General features: G+C 31.2%; 1 protein-coding gene across 5 annotated transcripts in view; it reads right to left on the bottom strand.

The window, feature by feature from the left end:
* The window catches only part of LOC143048252 (uncharacterized), a 40,008-nt gene that overhangs the window by 12,727 nt on the left and 8,227 nt on the right, over window positions 1-19,054 (bottom strand). For 2 of the 5 annotated variants that reach the window (XM_076221813.1, XM_076221817.1), the window contains 4 exons: window positions 18,321-18,471; window positions 6,094-6,147; window positions 2,523-2,743; window positions 1,102-1,188 (listed from right to left, as the gene is read on the bottom strand). In XM_076221813.1, coding sequence (XP_076077928.1) covers window positions 1,102-1,188; window positions 2,523-2,743; window positions 6,094-6,147; window positions 18,321-18,471 — 513 coding nt within the window. The remainder of the gene's footprint in view (window positions 1-1,101; window positions 1,189-2,522; window positions 2,744-6,093; window positions 6,148-18,320; window positions 18,472-19,054) is intronic. The other 3 variants (XM_076221814.1, XM_076221815.1, XM_076221816.1) reach the window with 3 other exon arrangements.

Genomic DNA, 19,054 nt, shown 5'->3' with positions numbered 1-19,054 from the left:
TTATAAACAAGCGTATGAGTTCAGTAATGACTAGTATATTATATCACTTTCGGACACGCAAGACAAAAATGTATATTATACATGCACCTGATAGTTCAAAATGGAAAGTTATAAGTAACGGTCGTGTACACTGATCAATACCTACAGAAGTGAAACGATGCATGAACTTGCAAGCCCGCCGGACAGGAAATCGATTGAATACCTGGACGTGTCAACTTACACCCCTTCCAATACCTTTGGGAGTAATACCTTTAGCCATGCTGGTGATCAGATAGGGGAAGATCCGAATTTATTTAAATAAAGTTTATTACTTGAAAGAATTATGAACGAATTAGATTTTCGAAAACAATTTCCACGGAACACTTATTTATCATTTTATGATTTGAACTTTGACTTTTTAACTAATTACAATATTATCAGTTTAAAAATAACAGACTATATGGTTATTTAAAAATATAAGACCATTTTCCGTATCAAGTTAGTCAGTCAGATAAACCAACCGTACGATTGACAAGATATCGACACGCAATTACGACTACATCGTTTACTGAAGTTTTGTTCCTTTGTGGTTTATTGACATATCGGGATTTTTCATCGGAGAAGATGACAAGATGGCGGAGAGTAGAGAACTGATACTCAAAATTTAAAATCGATGGTGATCTCTTATTTAGCGGAATAAAACTTTAATATCTATAAATTTGAGCATTTTTATACAGAATGGACATAATATCAATTTTTGATTTTTTTGCGAAGTTTCCCTTTAAATGGTTTCATGTTTCAATTGCAGTTATGTCAGGCCAACATGTACGTGTTTTCATGAAAATATACCCATCACAGGGGTATACACCATAAAACAGAACATAACAGAAATTTTGTAAATTTTTTATATTTTTTATGAAGTTGTAATATAAATATGTTATATACTATTCTTCCTAAGAAAGTATTAATTTAGCACAAGCTACCAAGTACTAGGATTATGGTAAAAATCTAAGTCCTGAAATTTGTGCTTCAAATGAAGGTTACCCTACATTGAATAACTTACAAAGAAATATTTAACAGCCTTTATCCAAATACGGTTGTAAAGCAATTTTATATAACTACCTAGATCTCCTATGTCTATCTCTGGATCTTGATCTCCTGCGACGATCTCTAGATCTTGACCTTGAGCGACGCCTCCTTTTGGGTGTTCTGTAAAACAAAAATTTAATAAGTAAAATTTATCTTTCTTGACAAATGTAGTCACATCTACAAGTATATAATATAAAGTTATCTTCTTCACATACATAAGACATAACCAAATTATATTTTTATACCTGGATATATTTAATGTAAAAAACATAAATCTGCTGATGATCTCAGCTAGAAGTAAACCTATCAGTTAAAATATTGTAAATTCTTTTCATATACTGACAGAAAGCACCTTGTCAGGAAATGAAGTTCTCTGAAGTAAAATCAACTTTTGGTGTACCAATTCATAACCCTTCTTTTGTGCGTGCATACATGCTGCTCTTTTTGTTAAGCTTAAAAATGGGAACGAATTTCTATTCCCAACTTTTCATATTCAAGATTGTCAACTATTATAAAGGAACTAAAAACTTAGCATTCCATCTAATTATTTAGATACTCTATCAAGAATTCTTTCAATCCATTGTCCCCCTATAACTTTTTGACCTATTAGGTGATATAAAGCATTGCCAATGAAATCAAGTTTTTCCACACTCCTCAGATATACATGATATACAATGCCATTATCCTTTAATTTTTACATCAAGAATGATACCCCTCAGGTACAGCTATTAAAAAATTTCTTAGGGCTGTTCCAAAAACAAACATATGGGGTTTGGGATTGGAAGGCATTATTTATTTGATCCTACCATGCATAAATTTTCAATTAAATATTTCCTTGAATTTTTTTTAGGAAAATGACCACCACCCATCAAATTTTAATTAAAGTGTCTTCCTACATTTTTCCTACCCCCAATACAATCAATTGTATAAAAGCCCTTACTAGACTTGTATAATGTTAATATTAAATCTTGTTGTTATTTCTCAGGAAGTTACAAAATATAAATGTTATATACTGTTCTTCCTGAAAAAGTATTAATTTAGCACAAGCTACCAAGTACCTAGATAATGGTAAAAATCTAAGTCCTGAAATTTGTGCTTCAAATATAAGTTAACTTACAATAAATTCATGAACATAATATTCTGACAACAAATCTGTCAAATAAATTATTTTTTTATAATGGAAGTAGAATTTCTTGCCCAGTTTGAGAACAATACAATTTGTTGACTTTTCTTCAAAGCTATTTTTATACTTGTATGAAGAATAAGATTGGTTATCTTCCTAAGATACAAATGAATGTTTGCAATCAGTTAAATGCTCTGATTTCATCTGACCCATCTATATTTCATCCTGAATATATATTAGAAGTTGAAAGAACATGTTTTTTATGGTTAAAGATTGACTGGTTTTATGGTCATTGCCAAACATTTTCTACGAGACATATGAATAAGTCTACCTTGACCTTGATCTATCTCTGGATTGTTTAGATCTGCGACTACTGTGTTTTCTTTCTCTGTCCCGACTAGTATCACGTGACCTGTCATCAGTATCCTGAGACACCTCGTCCATTTCCTGGTATCCCTGTACAGCAGGCGGGGGTTGATGTTCGTGCATCAAATGAAATGGCTGCCCTGGCTCTGGTGGCATTCCCATCATCTGAGGTGGTGGTTGAGGGGGCTGTGAAATAAAAACATTTTGATATTATTTCTAAATTATTTGAGTGGCTATGGTATAAATTTAGAGATCAATTTGAAATCTCATACTCACTCCTCAGATTATAATCCTTTTATACTGTACTGAAATATTTCACAGAAAGAGCTATATGAGAGTTGTTTTCTTCATAGTCAACATTTATTATTTATTTTAAGACAACTGTTAATAGCAGAATCCACATGTTTTTAATCTACCTGACAACCACTTGACTTATTGCATTAAAGAATTATATTGTTAAGCATCCCTTTTTAAAATTTCTTACTATACTTCTGTTATATTTTCATTTTTCGTGTTATTTTTATTTCAAGAAATTGTAAAATAACTATGTTATATACTTTTCTTCCTAAGAAAGTATCAATGTTGCACAAGCTAACAAGTACTTAGATAATGGCAAAAAGTCCTGAAATTTGTGGTTCAAATGAAAGTTACACTTCATTGAATAATGAACAGAGAAATTTATTTCATGAATTTTATCTTATATATCTTCAATTAAGCATACTAACATATTTGTATACCTATAATAAGCACACAAGGCTTATTGATTGTTTCAATACTTTAATTGTTATTTCTTAAGAAGTTGTAAAATAACTATAATGTATACTATTCTTCATAAGAAATTATTAATTTAGCACAAGCTACCAAGTACTAAGATACAAATGAGGTTGCATTAATGTCTTGCAAGACAAATAATGTATTGGCAAAGGTTTTGAGTTTATTTCAAAACACACCTTATAAAATTGACCTATTACCACTAAAATCCCAGCAAATGTTCCTTCATACATTGTCATAGGCTTAAACAAACTAATTTAATACACAATACTGTAGCCTCTGTATGTACGAATACTGTTCAAAAACCAAAAGATTGAAAACTGGAAATTAGCAACCAAACTCCCCTTAACTCTATCATGATAGTTTGAAACAGTTATTTCAACTTTCAAGCCATTTAATTAAGGCATGCATTACAACCTTCTTTCCCCCCCCCCCCCCCTAAAAAAAAATTAGGTCCCAACAAGTTTTTAATTGCCCTCTACATCTTTTGTCCATTTACTTTCATAAATTGACCATTTGCTCTATATTGATTGTCAGAGCAGAAGTTACTTCTGAACAATGCTCCATGCATATCTTAAAATTGCATATATGGATGGATGAATTGATTAATTAACACAACTTTCAACACTATTGTTTTATTTTGTGATGGTCAGTTTTTATTTAAGAAGGAAGCCAGTATGCCTATTAGAACAATTGACCTTCAGTTGGGACCCTAACACTCCTAGTCCACTAAGATTCATGTCTAGCACACCTGCCAATTGTGTAAATCGACCTCCAACCCTAAGTGTTGACAGGCTAGTGATACAGTGCAAATATGGTATGCCACTCCTGAATCATTGATTCCATCAAATAATGATGAATGTTGAAAGAGATGCACTTTGAGGTTTTAAATATACAGTAGTGAAATGACAATGTGATATATCAAACTATTTTAACTTCATTTGAGCAAACTTACATATATACATTGACAATCAACTATTAGCACAAAGAGCTGATTATAATTATCTGTCTCACAATTGTTACTTTTTAAGAAGTTGTAAATAACTATGTTATATATGTACTATTCTTCCTAAATAAGTATTAATTTAGCACAAGCTACCAAGTACTTAGATAATGGTAACAATCTTAGTCCTGAAATTTGTGCTTCAAATAAGTCAAATTAAAATTAATAACATTCATAAAAGTTAATTTGAATTCAATGTTTATCCATATGAAGGGAAATTCATTTTTTGTTAAACAATGATGTGTTACTGAAGTTTTTTAAAGGTTCATTCTGATACAATTAAACTGAACAGACTGCTACCATCAAATATTAATTCAAAATGGCAATCATGTGTTCATAGCAGATGCCAGAGTATACAGAGCTATCATCAAACTAAATCAAAACAATGAGATTTAGATAGGAAACATGAGCATTTTTATAATTTTAGTTTTCTGAAAAGTTGGTTTGAGGGAGATTTGAACAAAACCACTAATTTCTGTGAAAAGTATTTGAAAATAGTATTTGTCCCTTTTTTGACCAATTTTAAACTATTTTTTTTTAATAGAAAGCCTTGACTGAAAACATACTTATCCAAGACCGTTGGTTTTCCCCTTTGAATGATTTTACACATCTAGTAATTTTGAGGCCCTTTATAGTTTGTTGTTTTCAGAGTGAGCCAAGGCTCAGTGTTGAAGGCCGTACATTGACCTATAATAGTTTTCTTTTACAAATTGTTATTTTGATGGATAGTTGTCTCATTGGCACTCATACCACATCTTCTTATATCTATTATCCAAGAACTATATAACCAAGGTTTTTATTGCCTTTACCTTTAATTTTAGGCTTTTATAGCTCTTGAACTGTTGAGTTAGTATACATTTTTGGTTTTCAAATATTTGGCTTTAAGCATTCCTGATCATGGTCAATGCAGAAAAGCCCTTAGGATGCATGAAATTTAGAAGGCGTTGGTTTCTCAATATTTATAAGGCGTTGGGTTCTCAATATTTATAAGGCGTTGGTTTCACAATATTCTATGTCCCTTCATTTAGCATACCAACATATAAATTCACAATAAGCATAGAAAACTTCTATAATGCTTGAATTAACGGTTTAATTGTTAATTCTTAGAAAGTTGTAAATTAACTATGTTATTTACAATTTTTCAAAGAAATTATTAATTTTGCACAAGCTACCAAGTACTTAGATAATGGTAAAAATCTAAGTCCTGAAATTTGTGCTTCAAATGAAATTTAAGTATTTATTATCGTAAATAGAACAAACTTTCCTGATTTTAATAAGAACCCATGTCACTTTGTTATAAACTGTAGATTCTTTATTATTATTCTTGTGACCAATTTTTAGTGGATTTGATTGGTCAAGGTAAACAATGAAACTAAATTTTCAATATGTAGTCTGTCGTACAGACCTTGGCAACACTATCTAATCAAATATCCAGGAAAACAAAATCTTTCCTAAAATCATGAAAGTTGGATAAACATCATTAAAAAAGTATATTCACAGTATACATATTATGTTTTCCATAAGCAGTTATGCTGTAGCTGCAGACTTTAATAAATGTTGAAGCTGTCATGACCTTTGATTTTTTTAAATGATGCAAAATCCCTCTTGCAATTATTTACATGCAAAGCAATTGAATAGAAAAGCTAATAGCATGATATAACATACTAAAACAAAGTGTTAGAAAGTGGATAGAAAACAATCAGAGGAATAAAAAAAAAGAACAAATTTTTGCTGAAAAAGCAAAAGATATCAGCGTACTCACCAAATGACCAAAATGACTTGGCTCTGGGACCGAGCTCCTATAGTCCATATCAACCTATACAAGGAGAAACTCCTCTTATTATCTTCACATTTAAATCTTACCATGCTTACTATTAATCCAAAGTTATATTCATAAATATTAGTGAATCTTAATTTTATTTTACACTTATTTTTTTCTTCTTTATAACTTAGGAAAGGGTTAAAGCTTTTTAAGTGTGTGTTTGGTAATGTCACAAAAATCGGTTTTCTGACTGAGGATTTGATGATTTTATCAGTAATTATGGGTCTGTTTATTACCAATTATTAATGAGATACATGTAAATGGTAAATAATTTCTTAAAGAGTTATGAACTTCTGTATTCTGGTGTTACAATGGAGATATCAATCCGAGTAAAAGTCATGACATATCTATATGAATAGTTATCAATTTGATAGATGCATTAAAAACAGGCAATGGGTAAGAAATATCAACATTAGGTGCAATCTAGTTAGAAGCAGACAAGACACATGAATCTTACATACCATATTTATTCTATTAAACGCCCCGGGGGTGAAGACAATTTCCGAAAGGGGGGCGTCAAATAGAGAAACGAATTTCATACCTTACTTCATTGACCTTTACCTGAATTTTGTTGAAACAGACTATAGTAACATACACGTGTTTCTTATTGTCTCCATAATCTATAAATAGCATTTATCGGTAATGTGACCTCATCTAATAATTTGTTAAAATTTATAACGTACTGTGTAACTGACAGATCTATTTTTGGAACTTGTACACACTGTGTTGTATTATCGGAGTGGATTAAAACATGGAGGGGGTCTCATTGGGGGGTTCTGATCCTGGATCCCGCTTACTGTTTTGTCAGATTCCTGTTTCCCGCTTACACTATGTACGTAAGCAATTCTCAATTTTTTTGCAATTTCCCGTGTCCCGCTAGACTCCATTTACCGTTTTCACAGCACAATAATTTGATTTTCATGTATTACACTTACAAAAAATCCGCAATCCCGCGTCACGCTTAGACCCCAATGAGACCCACCATGGACGTTATTGATTTTTCGTTTCATGTTTCTGAGTGACCGGGTCGATGTCTTTGAAATATTGTAATGGGTAAGTTTTAAATTAATTTTTTTAACTTCAAAATGGGGGCGTTTATTAGAAGTCAAAAGTTCTGAACACACTATTTTCGGTAGGGGGGCGTTAATTAGAAGGGGGGCTTTAAATAGAATAAATACGGTAGTTTAATCAATGAACTTTGACCTAGATTCCAAGATTATTACATGCCCTTTTTCACAATATGGATAACATTGTTTAAAGAATAGTTTAAACACCTAGTATTCAGTAGACTTGTTACTAAGATTCAAACTTAAAGTCATAAGAAACCTCAAATAAAAAAAAAATAATGCATATGATTTTTATAACTCAATGGATAGTTTTCATTATAAAACTTATGTACATATACTTTTTTCTGAAGAAAATTCTTTAATTTATTCATATTTAGAAGAAGTTTACTTTATTTGAATAGCTTCCTTCCAGCAAGCAATTCCCCCGACATATTTTCCGTATGCAAGGTGACCTCAGTGTGACCCATCTCGTAAAAATCCGGTGACCACAATACGCATGGATGTCCTTAAAATAAACTGTTATCTGAATTTACATGTTAAACACGTGCTCAATTTCCATGCTTTTTTGTTTATTTTTCGTCAATTGTTGACAAACAGGTGACAATCGTTAAACTTCGGCTTCAATGCACGAACTTTAATTACCTGCCATATTTTCACAACAACACTGACCGATTGAAAATAAAATTGACAATTATACGAAATTTGCACGAAAAAATTGATAAATTCGAGCACAGAAGACTAAGATTATGATGTCTGTATGCATTGGTTCAAGAATTGGAAGAACATTATTTTTCACCGGTCACTCGTTTCTTATGACTTTAAAAGTTTGACTGACAGAATTGATCAAAATCAACTGCCTGTTGATGCTGGCCATGTTTTTGATCAGGATGAAATGAGATTACTTTGTAATGTTTGTTTTTACTAGAATTTGATTTGATTTAAAGTTTTAAAGGAGGATTTTCAAAATTGAGCTATTGGAATCAAGTACTGCCAAACCATGACTAAAAACCCTATCTTTTGCCTTCTGATACAGCCTTTTACAGCAAGATTTCCTTAAGTAGTTTCAAATACTAATAAGAATATGACAAAAGCAAACATGTCATGAAGTTAAGAACACCTTATGACTGAGTCGAATAGATGAGATAAGACCAGATGCTCCGCAGGGCACAGCTTTATACAACTGCAGAGTTCGAACCCTGAACAGTTGGGGCAAGTATGGACACAACATTCAAGCTTGATACAGCTCTGAATTTGGATTGTGATTAAATAGTTGACACAACATAGGTTTCTGACACAGAATGAATGTGGTCTAAGAATTTAAACTTAATAAATTCAATTTTGGACCCTTTAGACCTCAATGTGGACCAATTGGGGCCCAAATATCAAAAATCTAAATACATGGTTAGATTTGGCATATATCAAAAAACCCATATATTCAATTTTTTATTGAAATCAAACAAAGTTTAATTTTGGACCAACTTGAAAACTGGGCTTATAATCAAAAATCTAAATACATGTTTAGATTCAGCATATCAAAGAATCCCAAGGATTCAATTTTTGTTGATATCAAACAAAGTTTAATTTTGAACCACGATTTGGACCAACTTGAAAACTGGCCCCATGAGCAAAAATCTTAATACATGTTTAGATTCAACAATATCAAAGAACCCCAAGGATTCAATTTTTGTTGAAATGAAACAAAGTTTAATTTTGGACCCTGATTTGGACCAACTTGAAAACTGGGCTCATAATAAACCAGGTGCTCCGCAGGGCGCAGCTTTATACGACCGCAGAGGTCGAACCCTGAACAGTTGGGGCAAGTATGGACAAAACATTCAAGCGTGATACAGCTCTGAATTTGGATTGTGATCAAATTTTTGACATTACATGGTTTTTTTTTACACAAAACAAATGTCAAGATTTTACAAATCAATTAAAAATTTCTTCTTCAAACTTTTTAAATCTAAAATTAAATAGTTGACACAGCATAGGTTTCTGACACAGAATGAATGTGGTTTAATGAACTTAAAAGTTTTTTTTGCCTTTAAGCAATTCACTATGCTGTTGAATATTAATCCTCTCAAAAAAATGTTTGAAGAAATTTTCTTTTTATTTATGAAATCTGAAATGACAAAAATTAAACCCCCCCTCCTTTTTTCACATCCCCGTTTCCCTTTTTCCAAAACTGATATCAATTCAAATTTCTAATGGAGTTTGCAACAATAACTACTCTTTTAAATACATCATAAAATATTAAAATGTAAAATAAAGTGCTTGTTATCACTGAATGGTAAAGATTGGTTGGTAGTAAAAGTGAATATACATTGTTTATTGTATAAAACAATAAAAAAAACTTCATCAGCAACATTTTATATTGGCAAATTTCCAATGAAGTTATTTACATAAAGTTATTGGCAAATAAAAATAGAAAATGACATCATAGTCATGTCTGGCAAATTTCCAACATATATTATCAACTACTATTCTATACAAAGAAAGATAACTCCAATTGAAAATTAATTGCTATTGCACAATATTGTGCAATTAGATATTTCTTGCTATTGTGCAATACTGTGCAATTGAAAATTTCTTGCTATTGCACAATACTTGATATGGAATCCTGATTTGGACCAACTTGAAAACTGGGCCCATAATCAAAAATCAAAGTACATATTTAGATAAAGCATATCAAATAAGCCCAAGAATTTAATTTTTGTTAAAATCAAACTTAGTTTAATTTTGGACCCTTTGGACCTTAATGTAGACCAATTTGAAAACTGGACCAAAAATTAAGAATCTACATACACAGTTAGATTTGGCATATCAAAGAACCCATTTATTCAATTTTTGATGAAATCAAACAAAGTTTAATTTTGGACCCCCATTTGGACCAACTTGAAAACTACGCCAATAATTAAAAATCTAAGTACATTTTTAAATTCAGCATAACAAAGAGCCCCAAGGATTCAATTTTTGTTAAAATCAAACTAAGTTTAATTTTGGACCCTTTGGACCTTAATGTAGACCAATTTGAAAACGGGACCAAAAATTAAGAATCTACATACATAGTTAGATTCGGCATATCAAAGAACCCCAATTATTCAATTTTTGATGAAATCACACAAAGTTCAATTTTGGACCCTTTGGGCCCCTTATTCCTAAACTGTTAGGACCAAAACTCCCAAAATCAAACCTAACCTTCCTTTTATGGTCATAAACCTTGTGTTTAAATTTCATAGATTTCTATTTACTTATACTAACGTTATGGTGCGAAAACCAAGAAAAATGCTTATTTGGGTCCCTTTTTGGCCCCTAATTCCTAAACTGTTGGGACCTAAACTCCCAAAATCAATACCAACCTTCCTTTTGTAGTCATTAACATTGTGTTTAAATTTCATTGATTTCTATTTACTTAAACTAAAGTTATTGTGCGAAAACCAAGAATAATGCTAATTTGGGCCCTTTTTTGGCCCCTAATTCCTAAACTGTTGAAACCAAAACTCCCAAAATCAATCCCAACCGTTCTTTTGTGGTCATAAACCTTGTGTCAAAATTTCATAGATTTCTATTAACTTAAACTAAAGTTATAGTGCGAAAACCAAGAAAATGCTTATTTGGGCCCTTTTTGGCCCCTAATTCCTAAAATGTTGGGACCAAAACTCCCAAAATCAATACCAATCTTCCTTTTGTGGTCATAAACCTTGTGTTAAAATTTCATAGATTTCCATTCACTTTTACTAAAGTTAGAGTGCGAAAACTAAAAGTATTCGGACGCAGGACGACCCCGACGACGCAGACGCCAACGTGATAGCAATATACGACGAAAAATTTTTCAAATTTTGCGGTCGTATAAAAATCTAAGTACCAAATTAGATTCAGCATATCAAAGAACCCCTAAATTCAATTTTTGTTAAAATCAAACTAAGGCCACACCAATTTGATTCCTTGTTCGACGGACCCGCCCGCACCTATTTTTTTCAAAACAGAATGTTTTTATTTTTTTTATATTCCCGCTTCCCACATCCGGAAATGTAAACATGTCTATTTCCCGCACTGTTTTTTTGAAAATATTATAAAAAGATATCAACATTGGTTTCTTTCCCCCTTACTTATATTCCCTATCCAAAATGTTCCGTTGTTAGAATAAAGTACAAAGAACTTCTGAAGGATTTGCCTTCAACTGCAATTATATTGTATGGTGACAAAACAAAACTATATATAGCCGCTGCATGTTTATGCACCTGTCCTGATTGATTCAGGGGCCTGTCGTTCAGCAGTTATCGTTTGTTGATGTTGTTCATTGGTATTTTCCTGTTTGGATATATAAATAGTTCGTTGGTTTTCCTGTTCGAATTGTGTATGCTAATAATTTTGGGATCCTTTATAGCTTGCTGTTTGGTCTGTATCAAAGCCCTGTGTAAAAGGCCGTACTTTGACCTGTGTTTGTTATTGTCAGGTTGAGAACAACCCTCCCTCAGACAAGGGGTCATTTTACTGATGTAGAAAAGAAAATAGAAATACCAAGGATTTGTATAGTTCTTCTATACAAAAACTTTGAAAACTTAGAATTTTGTACTCAAAAAGGGGAGAGTTACATCATATTTTAAACAACTTTTTCTAAAAGAGGGGTCCACTTATTTTGAATCATGAATATTAAACTGTTAAAGTAAATGTGTTAATTTAACATGGTTAAAGTCCAGGAATATTACAAAATTTTTGGACATGTTTTGACCATTTAATACTAGCTATAGATAGATATATAGTTCTTTGAGAAAATATGAGCCCTTTTGTACAAACAAATATATTATAACTTATATGATCCATCATAAAACATGTAAAAGGGATATTTATAAAATTAAGGGGCAACCCCAAACTGATTATGACTTGGATGGAGAATTGTATCATTGTCAGTCACACATACATAGACCAGATTTAATTATTTCTTGGTGAACAGGGAAAAAATACTTCAGAAATTCAAAAATGTCAAAGTACAAGTTATAAATCAAGTTTTAATATTGTCAAAACCTACTATTTTATGTTTACAAAAAAAATTATAATCGCTCGCCTTTACTTTTCAAGCTTCGCCTCAAAAAATTTCAAATTAAATATTTTTTTATTAAAATTTTCAAATCGCTCGCTCGCCCCAAATTTTGGAGTCCAAAAATCTGTAGAACAAGAAATTAATTTGGTGTGGCCTAAGTTTAATTTTGGACCCTTTGGACCTTAATGTAGACCAATTTGAAAACAGGACCAAAAATTAAGAATCTACATACAGTTAAATTCGGCATATCAAAGAACCCTAATCATTCAATTTTTGATGAAATCAAACAAAGTTTAATTTTGGACCCTTTGGGCCCCTAATTCCTAAACTGTTTGGACCAAAACTCCCCAAATCAATCCCAACCTTCCTTTTATGGTCATAAACCTTGTGTTTAAATTTCATAGATTTCTATTTACTTATACATTTTTTTACTAAAGTTATGGTGAGAAAACCAAGAAAAATGCTTATTTGGGACCCTAATTTCTAAACTGGTGGGACCAAAACTCCCAAAATCAATTCCAATCTTCCTTTTGTGTTCATAAACCTTGTATTCTAATTTCATAGATTTCTATTAATTTATACTAAAGTTATAGTGCGAAAACCTATGAGTCTTCCGACGACGACGATGCCGACGTCGATGCCGACGTCATACTAATATACAACCGCAAATTTTTTATTTTTTGCGGTCGTATAAAAAATGATGAACACCGACCAAAGAGGGACCAAAAATGACAATAATAACTCATACTGGTCCTTCATTTGTCCATAGAGCAAAATGAGTTATGGATTTACAATTTATTCTTTGAAAGTGTTGTTCTAACTAGCAAAGTATGTGTTGTTTCTTACAGACAATTTTATTAAGTCTGACCAAGTAATTTTATAATTGAATAGAATTTTGACACCATAAGTATAATGACAACTAAAAAGTATAAAAAGACTAATATCATCAAATCAACACCAACTGAGGAATTGTATAAATATGTGTAGGTCTTTATTTTAGTGAACTCTTTGCTAGCTTGGGAATATACTCAAAAGGCAATTTCCAATCATTTCAAATGATAAATGATAGGGGAAACGGCAGTAACTAATTCTGACTGCTACTGTTACTCTAGATCTATACAAACAATCTGTGAATCATACAGGTACCTTTAGCTCTTATCGAGTAATATTTAGTACATTAGTAAATAAGTTCAGTCAAAACATGAATAGTGCTGACAATATAAATGTATCATAACATATAAACAAATAAGATAAGGAGTAAAATGAAGATTATTTTTCTACTCAGTGCTGACATTTTTTTTCAATATTTTCTACCTGTCTTTCAATTTTTTCAAAATTAAAGGAACAATGGTTTTTATGATCTCATTTTAATACTTCATATTAAAATTATTGTTGAACAGAAAATAAAATCTATTTTAGCCTCATGCTTTTAACAAAAAAAAACCATGGTATAAGGTTATTAACCTCAATAAGTCAGATGTACATGTATGTTGTATGTTCAAATTTGTACTATCTGATTTAATTTTTTATATAGCCCACAGAATTTTAGTAAACCTGAAAAGCAAACAACAATAAAATAACACAAAGTTTATATATATGATGAAGAGGCATTCTTAAAATAAAAAGTTAGCATCTGACGTATACTGGAGATTCATTTTTTTTGGTGGGAACATTTTTTTTTTAATTTAACTAGCCACAGTTCATGCACAAGACTTTAGAAAATGTGTTCTTAGCTGAACATATAAATTCAGTGTTAAAATTAAACTCATGAAAATTGGTATCCCACATATAATAATGAATCTACAGTATATAAAATTAAACACTGCTTTCTTAAAATAATTGATTAAAAGAACAGAGTTGTTTAATTTTTTTTATTGCTTTATGGTAGACACTCCTTTTTCAGACCTGATCTTCTCAGAACAGATCATTTTTAATTTACTTTTTATCCTTACAATATTCTAAGGGCTAATCCAGAATTAAATATATGGTGGGCATGAGAGTCACTTTATAGACATCCAACCACCCATAACATATTCTTTTAAGTTATTTAAAATTCAACCAACATTTAAGTAATTTCAGTGCCTCACACCTCCTACCAGATAAATTTTGGAACAGCACTAAATTATGAACAACCAACCACCATTTATATTAATGTAAGTGCCTCCAACCACCCCTATCCCCCCATGCATTTAAATCTGCCATAAGCAGAATAGAAATTGCTACTTGATACTAAAAAAAGTGAAGGCAAGTTGGTATTTCAATGCAATACATTTTTTCAATTTCAAGCCAAAGTGCATTATTTAGATCAGATTTTTTTTTTTATAACTATCAATACATCCTCTGTAGCATACTTTAAGCATTCCCATCCCCTACGACCTAGAATTTTGTGTAAAATTAAAAGTGAAAATTAAAAAAAAATGTTCCATTAGATTGGATAAATGTAGTCTATTTGAATACTTGTCCATGACATTAAGTGATTTAACAGTAGCACAAATCTGACTTTCTCCCCATGGTAATAATTCACAGACAGTCAATTTGTGACAGTAAAATTACTTATTGACTTCAGCAAGTAATCCATTATAAAACAGTTGTTCCTTATATCTATCCTAAATTAATAATAGCATCAATTTTTTCTTCTTCTTAGACATGATTTCTGTTATAGACAAAAAATATCAATATTTTTTTTGAAGATGGTATTTTATCAACAATAAAACATTTTGTTCTGGTGCTAAGAAACATTAAATTTTATACATTGTTTTTAAAAATGAAACTTTTTTTTACAGAATCATGCATGCCAATTAAAATTTCAAACTGAAAATTCCTCAACACCAAACCCACCCAAAAAACTCTAGGCTGACCTAACATATTCATATCTTTTGCAAGATGGAAAAGATAAAAGGTAATGCAGATAGAAGCTAGAGAAATAGTTTGAAAACAAGAATATTGTATTGTATTTTTGTCCATATGATGAGTTAAGCCTTTTTCAACTGATTTTTATAGTTAGTTCTTATGTTGTACTGATATACCACTGTCCCAGGTTAGGGGAGGCTTGGGATCCTGCTAACATGTTTGACCCCACCACATTATGTATTTATGTGCCTGTCCCAAGTCGGGAGCCTGTAATTTAGTGGTTGTTGGTTGCTTATGTGTTACATATCTGTTTTTCGTTCATTTTTGTACCTCAATAAAGCCCCTAGTTTTCTCTTTTGAATTATTTTACATTGTCATTTCGGGTCCTTTTATAGCTGACTATGCGGTATGGGCTTTTCTCATTGTTGAAGGCTGTACGGTGACCTATAGTTGTTAATTTGTGTCATTTTGGTCTCTTGTGGAGAGATGTCTCATTGGCAATCATACCACATCTTCTTTTTATATATATTATGTCCATAGAGCACGGATGCCTAACTTGCACTATCAAGTTCTATGTTCAGTGGATCGTAAAATTGGAGTAAAAACTCAAATTTGGCATTAAAATTAGATAGAAAGATCCTATCATACAATGCAAGGTCCAGTTGAATCTGCGTACACTCAAGCCCAATCCAGATTAGTGGAGATGTGCCACTAAGTATTAACAATAATACAGTATTTACAATGACAATCCCCAACCCAACACAAAAAAGAGTGCTAGGGCTCTGGGCAGTTGTTATTATGGTGGAGGAAGCCGAAGTACTCGAGGAGAACAGACACACTCAAAGAGATATCAGTAGATTTATCTAGGTTAAAGAAGGGAGCAACTTTGACCTACCGCGGCAATTAAGGAACCCATTCTAGTTTAACTCCACTCTGGTTTCCAGAGATGTGATGGGGAGGGTGAAATTCACCTGTCTGATGTACTGAAATTCCCAGAGCCCTGTGTTGGAATCGAACTTATTGGGAGCCTCAACACTGTAGCCATCGGTCTTAACCACTAGACCACGAAACCACATACATGTAACTCCATTTCCAATAGGCACTGGCTATGGTTACATTGGAATGTAACAATAATCAAACAAGAATGTGCCCATAGTACATGGATGCCCCACCCACACAATCATTTTCTGTTTAGTGGACTGTAAAATTGGGGTCAAAACTCTAATTTTGGTTTTAAAATTAGACAGATCATATCATAGTGAACATTTGTACTAAGTTTCAATTTAATTGGACTTCAAACTTCATCAAAAACTACCTTGACCAAAACTTTAACCTGAAGCGGGACAGGCTGACCAACTCAGTGGACCATAAAATTGAGTTTAAACTCTAATTTGGCTGAGGGAATATGTGTTCCAAGTTTCAAGGTGATTGGACTTCAACTTCATCAAAACCTACTCAAAATATGAACCAGTCCTAAGACTTCTGATTTTAAAAAGATAAAGAAGTTGAAATTTAGAAATTTTCTTGTTTTCAAAGCTGTAAAAGAAACTTCAAAGTCATGATCATATCAATAACAATTTGCTTTATAACTGAGTCTTTTCATTTTTTAGTTTTTTTCTTCAAATAGAACTGTTGTTTCATTTTAAAGTGTGCTTGAACTACAAAAGTTTTATAATGTTCATTATCATATTTAATTTTTTTTATCTCAAAATTAAGATGTGTTGAAAATAATGAATAGCTGTATGAGTAATGTACATCTTGCAGATGTAATAATTAGATTTCTATCATGTCTATTGAAAGTTAAATTTCACACATTTAATTTAAAAATATATCAGTGAATGTCAAAAAGACTCAGTTATAAAAAGTATACATTTACTGTGGATTTATTATTGTGGGTACCAATTTTCAAGACTTGAAGATAAATTGCCATTTTGTTAAAACTAACTTTATATCGTAAAAGTTTGCTTTTCAGCTTTATATTTATTTCATAGATATAGTAAGATGTGGTGTGAGTGCCAATGAGACAACTCTTCATACTTTTTTAAAACTCAAATTTGAGGTTCATCAAAGGAACATCCATGAAAATTGGTATTCAAAGAATTATAAGGAATCCACAGTACTCAATACCAATTCAATGTTATCAAACAGCCTTTAACAGTATCATTAATGATATCATCTAATATTTACTGATATTTGGAAATTCTTTTATCAGGTGAAGTAAAGAAATCTTGCACGCAATCCATTCAGTCTTATTACTGCTGTGACAATAGAATAAAAATCTCATCTAACAGTGTAAGAACTGATTATAAATATCAAGAAACCATAAAAAGCTGTTTGATAAGGTATTGAAAATCTAATAGATAGCAACTATCATGACTATTTAAATATAGTGTAGCAACTATCATGACTATTTAAATATAGTGTAATAACTGAGAAAAAAAATTACTGTAAATTTGGAAATTGTTGAGTGCATTTGCATTATTGCCTTTTTGTCAATTTGAACTAAAATGGAATTTTATTTTAGATAATCAGAAAAATCGCGTTTAATGCATTTTTTCAAATTAATAAAAACATGGCAGTAATTTCTGAATTAACAGTAGTTTTTTTCAGATTTGTCTGCATTGGATTCATCATTATTTGTTAATTTAAATAACAAACAAAAAATATTTTTGGTATAACTCTACAAATTGTCCGAATTGGGATAGTTTTAATCGTAATGCATTTAAGTAAGGACATTCTACTCTTAAAAAGATGAGAAGTGATTTTAATTAAAAATTCTACATACAAAAATGTATTGAACACTTATAATGACTACCAACTTAAAATTTAATTACAGCTTATTTTTGAAATAATAGTAATGCAAATTTATTAATATTATTTGAAGAGTTTTCGACTTGTTCCAAATTATTAAAAATAGTTTTGAAAAAGAGGCATTTATTGTTTGATATTTCAAAATTTTAAAAATAATTTATTTTTCTAAATTACAGCTTTAAAGTTTGACATTCCAGGTAACAGTGACATGTCAAAAACAGACTTGATAGATGTCAAAAGATGTTTTTTAGTTACTCTTATAAGAATAATTGATTTGATAATATGAAAGTATTACAAATAAAATGAATCCACTGCATTTCTTTCATAAATTACCCAATAACCTATCCTTCTTTTCAAATATTTGCCTTATTACATGATCTACATAACAAATGTATTACCTGTGATGCAGCAATCTGCTGATCAAACTCTGCCTGTTGTTGCAGTAGTTTCTGCATGTTCATTTCCTTATTTAGCAGTTCATTTTTCTGTATGGTTTGGGACATCTGTTGGATCTGATGCATTAGGTTTTGGTCCAACACATTCTGTGGGCTATAAAAATTAAATCAGAGTAGAAACCTTGTCACCACATATTTTTCCCTCATATTGTCAGCACTTTATATGTTGTGACACTACCCCTCACATTGTCAGCACTTTCTATGTTTGACACTTTCCCTTACATTGTCAGCACTTTATATGTCTTGACTGAACTAACACTTGCATAGCATATTTTAAAATCATCAGTTTCACCAGAAATGACTGTTTGCACAACTAAATGATGCTATCAAGGAATGGAAAGAATTGTTTGTTAAAATCACTTTTAAATTTGCTAATTGCTTTATGATGCATTGTTTACTTCACTGTGGAACAGTCATTTCTGGTCAATATAAACAATTGTTCTGTGGTCAAATGTACTTTGTGAGTATCCATTTTATAATAGTCTTTTTTTCAAGTAGTTAATATTAAGGCAGTATCACCTATAGTAATTGGTAACATTGGAATGTATATATTTATTATGTTGCATTCTACCTTGTATACAAACAGGTTTTTAATTCATTCCGAAGCCAAAGTTTTTTTCCAAACAAATGACAATCAACAAACTGATATATGAAATAAATCATTAAGTACATGAAGT

The sequence above is a fragment of the Mytilus galloprovincialis genome, chromosome 10, assembly GCF_965363235.1.
Source record: "Mytilus galloprovincialis chromosome 10, xbMytGall1.hap1.1, whole genome shotgun sequence".
NCBI classification, from domain to species: Eukaryota; Metazoa; Mollusca; class Bivalvia; order Mytilida; family Mytilidae; genus Mytilus; species Mytilus galloprovincialis.
The sequence above is the reverse complement of the archived record's forward strand: the minus strand, read 5'-3'. Positions and strand labels throughout refer to the sequence as shown.